Source organism: Rhinopithecus bieti, unplaced genomic scaffold (assembly GCF_001698545.2).
Source record: "Rhinopithecus bieti isolate Rb0 unplaced genomic scaffold, ASM169854v2 scaffold_32081, whole genome shotgun sequence".
Taxonomy (NCBI): domain Eukaryota; kingdom Metazoa; phylum Chordata; class Mammalia; order Primates; family Cercopithecidae; genus Rhinopithecus; species Rhinopithecus bieti.
The window spans coordinates 2328730-2337759 of record NW_016814436.1 but is presented as its reverse complement, the minus strand read 5'-3'; the positions used below and the strand labels follow the sequence as shown (position 1 = coordinate 2337759).

Sequence of the window (9030 nt, the reverse complement as noted above, 5' to 3'; positions counted from 1 at the left end):
GTCAATGTCATGAAAGCAAAAGCAAAGTTAAGGAAATGTTCCAGGTTAAAGGAGACTCAAGAGACTTAGATAAGTGCAATACATGATCCCCAACCGGATCTTGGATCATACAGACACACTAAAATTCCACAGAGGACAAGAATGCAATAATGGAAGATAATATGGAGAGTATGTTAGAGAATAGTTTTGTGTGAATGTTAAATTCTCTGAATTTGAAAATCATACTGCAGTTATGTAACAATATGTTCTTATTTTTAGAAGATACATGTAGAATTATTTGGCTGTAAAGGGTGGGTGATGTCTGAAATAGTTCTGCACTATTAACAACAACGATCAAAATATACATGGAAAAAAATCAAATATTGAAAAATGTTAACAATTGGTAAACCTAAGCTAAAAGTATGCGGTCATTCATTGTGTTATTCTTGTAACTTACTTGTTAGAAATTCTAAAAAAAAATTTCAAATAAAATGTTACATGTATATATTACTTAAGTGCTAGACTTTGTAATTTTTTATTTTTATTTACTTATCTTTTTTGAGACAGGGTTTCGCTCTGTCATCCAGGCTGGAGTGCAGTGGTGTGATCACACCTCACTGCAGCCTCGACTTCCCAGACTCAAGCCATCCTCAGATCTCAGCCTCTCAAATATCTGGGATTATAATTGTGTGCCACCATGCCTAGATAATTTTTGTATTTTTTGAAGAGACAAGAGCCTCACTAGTTGCCCAAAGTGGTCTTGAACTCCTGGGTTTAAGCGATCTGTCCACCTTGGCCTCCCAAAGTGCTGGAATTACGGGACTTGAGCTGCTGCATTCAGCCTGTAAATGTTTTTATTTCTTTCAGAGATTTTGTTTCTTATGTTATCTCTCTACTCCCAATGCCTATCCTAAGACTTGTAACAGTAAATAGTAAATGTCTGGAATAAATGTAAATATTTGAATCTGGAGTTTATGGAGGATCCTAAGAATCTTGTGAGACTGCTCTCATCGTGTCAGCCTAACTAGGGAAGTAAATTCTGTAAAGTTAAAATTTATAGATGTAGCAGGTTTCCCAAAATAGTAATATGCTTTCTTAGGTACTACAAAGGAATGGAACTACTGGAGCTCAGAACGGTAGGAGAAGTTTGAAAATAGAAGAAACCGAAGAGGAATTTGAAAAGCCAGTAGGCATTGAAAGGAAGAGGAGTCCTTGGGACAGCAATTGCGGGTAGAGCGTGGAGTATCCCATGTTTTTCCACCATTCAGAATCCGATTTTCGAACGAATTCTGTGATGATCAGGATCAATCTGCACTATTTTCATCTCTACGTGATCTGAAATTAACTTGGTGGACCTGGAATGACCACAGATGTGGTTTTAAACCAGCAGGTTTTGGAGTCAGGGCTGGTGCAACAGGCTTATAAAGGGAATGGTGGAAAATATTAAATGTTAGTGAAAGAGGTTGCGAATGGCTTGTGGACACCCCTGAACGGTAGACTGTGAGAGTGACAAGATGAAAATGACATTATAGGAAGAGCAATCTGTCAGTTATAATGGCAGTTAAAAAGTGGCTCACAACACTGCACCTTAACCAAACTTGGAATTCCAAAGTGCCGGGACCGCTATTGGAGAACAGTTAAGTTCAATTCTGTTTTAGATCACGTAGAGACTAAAATAGTGCAGATTGATCCTGATCATCACAGAATTCGTTTGAAAATCGGATTCTGAATGGTGGTAGAAACATGGGATACTTGGCACGCTCTACCCCCAATTGCTGTCCCAAGGACTCGGGACAGCAATTGCCTTTCTAATTGGCTACCGTGTTTAGCGATTACTATGCGCCAAGCGCTTTACAGGCACTCTCATTAAAATAGGCAAACCGGGCCAGGCGCGGTGGCTCACGCCTGTAATCCCAGCCCTTTGGGAGGCCTAGGCGGGGGGATCACCTGAGGTCAGGAGTTCAAGACCAGCCTGGCCAACATGGTGAAACCCCGTCTCTAGTAAGAATACAAAAATTAGCCGGGCGTGGTGGCGCATGCCTGTAATTCCAGCTACTCGGGAGGCTGAGACAGGAGAGTCGCTTGAACCTGGGAGGCGGAGGTTGCAGTGAGCCAAGATCGCACCACTGCACTCCAGCCTGGGTGACAGAGCGAGACCCTGTCTCAAAAAAAAAAAGAAAAAAAAAAAAAAAAAAGGCCAACCCATTTGTAAGAGAGAGCTTATCAAGCCCATTTTACTGATGGGGAAACTGAGGAGAGACGGGATTGGCCAGATCACGACCTGGAGGCAGCAAAGATGTAAAATCAGGGCTGGGATACAAGCTGTGCCGGTAGTGTAGGGGAAACTAGCTTCCTGAGACTCAGGAGAAAGCCACAGCGATGGGAAGGGAAGCGGAACACTGGAGACCCTAAAGGCCCACAGGCTGAGCGAAGGGGAACCTCTCCTGAGGTGACAGCTGTCTGCACACCTCTTTTCGGCGCCAGTCCAAAAATCGCGGTATCTGATTGGCGAGATTGGAGAGGCTGAACGACCTTAATTGGTTAGTTCGACCTCGAACCAGACTTTCGCCTGGAGGATCTGGCGAGGAGTGGGCGGGACTTCTAACTGAGTCACTCGTTTCATTGGTGAAAAGAAAACGAACCAGGCACTATTCGGAAGTGTGATTGGCTGTTGCTAGGAACCGTCTCAAGGCCTTATGGGCCCTGGTTACGGAAGCCGAGGAAGGCTGAGAGCGGGCTCTCCAGGAAAGTAGTCGCGGAATCTCAGTTAGCGGTGGAGAGGCGGTATGTCCGGTTCAATGGCGACTGCGGAAGCTAGCGGTAGCGATGGGAAAGGGCAGGAAGTCGAGACCTCAGTCACCTATTACCGATTGGAGGAGGTGGCAAAGCGTAACTCCTTGAAGGAACTGTGGCTTGTGATCCATGGGCGAGTCTACGATGTCACCCGCTTCCTCAACGAGGTGGGGCCTGGGAGGTGGGAGGCCTCTGGAGCTGCTGGGGCGAGGGGTGAAAAGGCTGTGTGGAGGGTATGTGGGAAGGAAGGGAGGCTTGGCTGGGGGCGATAAGGCGTACGAAAGGGATCACGACCCTCAGAGGGAAACTGGGGTGGGATTGGGGAGAAGGCTTTAGTTTGCAAGCATTTCCAGTCAGCTCCGAGTTCTGATGCCTTATGTAATATCATGTATTACTTATGTGTCGAGCACTTGCTGTGTGCTCAGCTAAACTCTAAGCCATCATTATCTTTATTTTACATAAAGGGAAACTGAGGCTCACAGGTTGAGAACTCTCAAGGCCATGCAGTTAACGGCCTAGATCCGTTGAACCTAGATCTGAAGTGCACCCACAGCTGTGCTTTTCCAGTGTGCCTTCTGAAGTAATACCGTTTTTGGTTTTTGTCTTCTAGAGTAGAAGCTGAGATTTCTCTCCGCACGCTCCCGCATCTTGATTATGCCTCCATTGTTTTTTTCCCCCTAATCTGAGTTGACCTTGAGGCCAGAAATTCATAAATCAACCTTTTTTTTTTTGTCATTGACTCATGTTTTGTCATTTTTCTTAAATATTCAAGCCTGTTTTATTTAATCTTCAAGCCTGTTGCATTAGATCTCATTTTAAAAATTATCTTTGAGACCATGGTGCAACTAATTTTTTTTTTTTTAATTAAGGAAACAGGATAGACTTTTACAAATTTAAACTAACTTTATTGAGGTGTAATGTACATACGTAAATTGTGCCTATCTAAAATGTACATTTTGCTGAGTTTTGAAAAATGTATTCATCCATGTTAAGACATAAACCATTTCCATCACTCTAAAAAGCTTCCTTTCCCTTTGCAGCCATTCTCTCCCAACCCCAGGCAACTAGTGATATGCAGCCACTAAAGATTGGTTTGAAGCTTTGATTGTGTGTGTGCCCGTGTGTGTGTGAGATCATTTTATTTTGAGCAATAGATTAATGACTTGTGAAAGTTCACTTCTATTTCTCTGAAGCAAATATACTAGTGAAATATTTTTTCGATTAATTTGGGGCCTAAAAGAGAAATCTCTGCATCATGACTTTTAATTCTAAAACTTTCAAAATGTAAAAGTTTCCCCAAAGAACATTATTTTAATAAATCTTAATAGTGAACAATAACTTAACAAACTCAGAATTTAGTAACTTCTTGCATTTGTATGGTGTATGTATGGCATTTTATGCTTTTAAAAGTGCTTTCTGGCGGGGTGCGGTGGGTCTCGCCTGTAATCCCTGCACTTTGTGAGGTCGAGACGGGCGGATCACGAGATCAGGAGATCGAGACCATCCTGGCTAACACGGTGAAACCCCGTCTCTACTAAAAATACAAAATATTAGCTGGGAGTGATGGTGGGCGCCTGTAGTCCCAGCTACTTGGGAGGCTGAGGCAGGAGAATGGCGGGAACCCGGGAGGCGGAGCTTGCAGTGAGCTGAGATCTGAGATCACGCCACTGCACCCCACTGCACTCCAGCCTGAGACTCTGTAGTCCCAGCTACTCGGGAGGCTGAGGCAGGAGAATCACTTGAACCAGGGAGGCAGAGGTTGCAGTGAGCCAAGATCGCGCCATTGCACTCCAGTCGGGGCGACAGAGTGAGACTCCAAAAAAAAAGGGGGGGGGGCTTTCCCATTATTTCATCTTCAGAACAACTAGTGGAGGGTGACTTGGATAGTGGTGATTTTTATTTTAACAGAGGTACAAGTAATAGGTTCAGAGAGACCCTGGTCATACAATCAGTTAGTAGCAGATTTGACAGATCTCTTGATTTCTCTTGTCCGCATAGCATTACTTCAAAATTCTAGCCTTAGCTATGACTTCTGGTATTTGCTTCATAATAAGTTTCATGCTAAAGCATGGTTTATAATGGGTAGAAAATCAAGGTTTTTGGCCGGGCATAGTGACTTATGCCTGTAATCCCAGCACTTTTGGAGGCAGAGGCGGGCAGGTCACCTGAGGTCAGGAGTTCGAGACCAGTCTGGCCAACATGGTGAAACCTCATCTCTGCTAAAAATATAAAATAAAGCCAGGCGTGGTGGCACCTGTGATCCCAGCTACTTGGGAGGCTGAGGTAGGAGAATCGCTTGAACCTGGGAGGCGGAGGCTGCAGTAAGTTGAGGTGGTGCTGCTGGACTCCAACCTGGGTGACAGAGCGAGACTCTGTCTCAAAAAAAAGAGAAAAAAAAGAGAAAAGAAAATCATGTTTTTCATTTGTGGTTTTATTTCTCCCCATTTTTTTTCTTGATTGATTCAGAATAGATGGTGAGCTTGGAGGGAATACTCAGCCCTTACAGACAGCATTAATTCAGTCTCAAGTAATAGTTGCTACCTGTTTCTTTTTTTTTTTTTTTTTCCTCTGTGAAGATTCCAGAAGTAACTAACCTGTTTCAACCACATGCTGATATAGCCAGAGACATCACTAATGTGCCAAAGTTTCCCTTGGAGCTTGAGCTGCAGATCTTTACCTGCAGTTTTGTTTTTTTTGTTTTGTTTTTTGAGACAAGGTCTTACTTTCACCCAGGCTGGAGTGCGGCTCCCTGCAGCCTCAGTCTCCTGGGGTCAAGTGATCCTTCCATTTCAACCTCCCGAATAGTTAGGAAAAGGTGTGCACCACCGCACCTGGCTAATTTTTTAAATTTTTTGTAGAATTGGGGTCCCACTATGTTGCCCAGTGTGGTCTGGAACTCCTGGGCTCAAGGGATCCTCCTGCCTGGGCCTCCCAAAGTGCTGAGATTACAGGTGTGAGCCACTGCACTCAGCCTAATTAGCTATTCTTATTTAAACTATTCTGTTTTCTTGTTCATTCCAAGCCTACTCATTCATTCACTTGTTTATTAAGCCTTTACTATGTGCCAGACACTGTTCTAGGTGCTGGGGATTTAGTAGTGAATGAACAGCTATGCCCTCATGGAGATTACATGGCACAGGAGGCAGATAATAAGAATAAATAACTAAAATATATACTATGTTAGGTAGTGGTGAGCACTAAGAAGAAAAATAATACAGAGGGCTGGACACGGTGGCTTACGCCTGTAATCCCAGTACTTTGGGAGGCTGAGGCGGGTGGATCATGAGGTCTGGATCCAGAGCATCCTGGCCAACATGGTGAAACCCCATCTCTACTAAAAATACAAAAATTAGCTGGGCGTGGTGGCATGTGCCTGTAGTCCTATCTACTCGGGAGGCTGAGGCAGGAGAATCACTTGAACCCAGAAGATGGAGGTTGCAGTGAGCCGAGATTGTGGCACTGCACTGTAGCCTGGTGATACAGCGAGACTCCATCACAAAAAAAAAGAAAAATAATACAGGGAGGAGGACTGTGGAATGTGTATGTGGTGTGAGGAGGAGGGTTTGAAATTTTAGCAATGGTGGCGAGATAACTTTATGAAGATGACTAAGTAAAAGCCAGGAGCAAAGTGAGGGAGCTAGCCATGAGGATATCTGTAGGAAGAGCTTTCCTGGCAGAGGAAACAAGTTCAAAGGCCTTAAGATGGGAGGATGTCTGGTGTGTTTGAGGAACAGTGAGGGAGGCCACAGTGGTTGGATACTTGCAGATGAGATCAGAATGATCAGGGGAGGGCAGATCACATGCAACTTCCTTTTAGGAAGGACTTTCGCTTTTATTCTGAGATGGGAAATCACTGGAGCAGAAGAGTGACATGATGTGACTTAATGGCTTAATGGGATCATTCTGACTACATTGTTGGGAAAGACTGAAGGAAGAGTGTGTTTGGAGTTGGTTCCTTCTGGTGGGTTCTTGGTCTCGCCGACTTTAAGAATGAAGCCATGGACCTTCACCGTGAGTTGTTACACCTCTTAAAGGTGGCACGGACCCAAAGAGTGAGCACCAGCAAGATTTATTGTGAAGAGTGAAAGAACAAAGCTTCCATAGTATGTAAGGGGACCTGAGCAGGTTGCTGCTGCTGGCTGGGGTGGCCAGCTTTTATTCCCTTATTTGTCCCCACCCACATCCTGCCGATTGGTCCATTTTGTAGACTGCTGATTGGTCCATTTTACAGAGTGCTGATTGGTTCATTTTTTACACAGTGCTGATTGGTGCATTTACAATTCTTTAGCTAGACACAGTGTTGATTGGTGTGTTTTTACAGAGTGCTGATTGGTACATTTACAATCCTTTAGCTAGACACAGAGCTCTGATTGGGCCGTTTACAATCCTCTAGCTAGACACAGAAAAGTTCTCCAAGTCCCCACTCCACCCAGGAAGTCCAGCTGGCTTCATCTTCTCAAGAGGACAAGGGCAAAATTGAGGAGCTCAGTTAGGAGGCTGTTTTAGTAATTAGGCAAGAGATAGTGGGTTGGACCAGAACAAGTGTCAGATTTTGGATGTGTTGTGATGGAAGAGCCGATAGGATTTAATGGTGCGCCAGATTTGGGGAATGAAAGAAAAAGGAGTCAACGATAACACCAAAGTTTTTGGCTTATGAGTCTTCAAGAATTGGGTTGCTATTAGGTGAGAGAGGGAAGACTTACATTGGCGTTTATCCTTCTCTTTCCACTCTGATGTCACTTTGGGGCCCCTCCTTTAGCAAGGGGTTGCTAATCTAAGTGTCCTGTGTCTGTAGGTTACCATTTTTTTTGATTGATGACTGGTTAGAGTGTAATACTGGAGTTTGAATATGGTAGTTTAGAATTGGTAATATAATTGAATTATCTTTCCCTAGCAGATTAATTTTGCATTGTTTGAATCAGTGCATTCGTAAGTTGTTGAAATCATGAATGAAAGTAGAGCATGTAATTATCTTTCCACTATTTAGTAGTTTAGAAAATCACATAAAATGATTGTAATATCTTATGACATTGAATAGAAAATATCAAAGTGCATCTCTCTTATCAAGAGTAAAATTTTGTGAAACTTTGTTCAGTTATATATAATGTCTTTTTTTTTTCTTTTTGGAGACAGTCTGGCTCTGTTGTCCAGGCTTGAGTGCAATGGTGCCATCTTGGCTTACTGCAACCTCTGCCTCCTGGGTTCAAGCAGTCCTCCCCCCTCAGCCTCCCGGGTAGCTGGGACTACAGGCATATATTACCACACACAGCTAATTTTTTTTGTATTTTTTTGTAGAGATGGAGTTTCATCATGTTTCCCAGGCTGGTTTCAAACTCTGGGCTCAAGTGATCCACCCGCCTTGGCCTCCCAAAGTGTTGGGATTACAGGCATGAGCCACTGTGCCTGGCCTATAATGTCTCATGTATATGGTGTTTACTGGATTGCAGTGTAAAATTATTTTCTTACTGGGTATCACAAGTGAAAATTTGGAAGCCATTGACTTGTATATGGATAACCATTTGTCAAAAGAGTGACTTGAAGTAACATTGTGATTTTTTTTTTTTTTTGAGACAGAGTCCTGCTCTGTCACCCAGGCTGGAGTACAGTGGCCTGATCTCAGCTCACTGCAAGCTCCGCCTCCCGGGTTTACGCCATTCTCCTGCCTCAGCCTCCCGAGCAGCTGGGACCACAGGCGCCTGCCACCTCGCCCGGCTAGTTTTTTGTATTTTTTAGTAGAGACGGGGTTTCACCGTGTTAGCCAGGATGGTCTCGATCTCCTGACCTCGCGATCCACCTGTCTCGGCCTCCCAAAGTGCTGGGATTACAGGCTTGAGCCACTGCGCCCGGCCACATTGTGATTTTTTAAACTTTTTTTTCTTTTTTTGAGACGGAGTTTTGCTCTTGTCACCCAGGCTGCTGTGCAATGGTATGATCTCGGCTTACTGCAACCTCTGCCTCCCAGATTCAGGCAATTCTCATGCTTCAGCCTCCTGAGTAGCTGAGATTACAGGTGCATGCCACCACGCCCGGCTAATTTTCCTATTTTTAGTAGAGATGGTGTTTCGCCATGTTGGCCAGGCGCGTCTTGAACTCCTGACCTCTGGTGATCCACCTACCTGGGCCTCCCAAAGTGCTGGGATTACAGGCATGAGCCACCACGCCCAGCCCTATTTTAAAACTTTATATGCGTATTTATTTATTTATTTTAAGATGGAGTCTTGCTTTGTCACCCAGGCTGGAGTGCAGTAGCATTATCTT

At 44.2% G+C, this 9030-nt stretch overlaps 1 protein-coding gene across 2 annotated transcripts in view; it reads left to right on the top strand.

The window, feature by feature from the left end:
- The first annotated feature begins 2587 nt into the window (after positions 1 to 2587).
- CYB5B (cytochrome b5 type B) overlaps positions 2588 to 9030 on the top strand; it is a 45537-nt gene continuing 39094 nt past the window's right edge. For both annotated transcript variants that reach the window (XM_017850804.1, XM_017850803.1), the window contains exon 1: positions 2588 to 2939. In XM_017850804.1, coding sequence (XP_017706293.1) covers positions 2766 to 2939 — 174 coding nt within the window. In that variant the 5' untranslated portion in view covers positions 2588 to 2765. The remainder of the gene's footprint in view (positions 2940 to 9030) is intronic.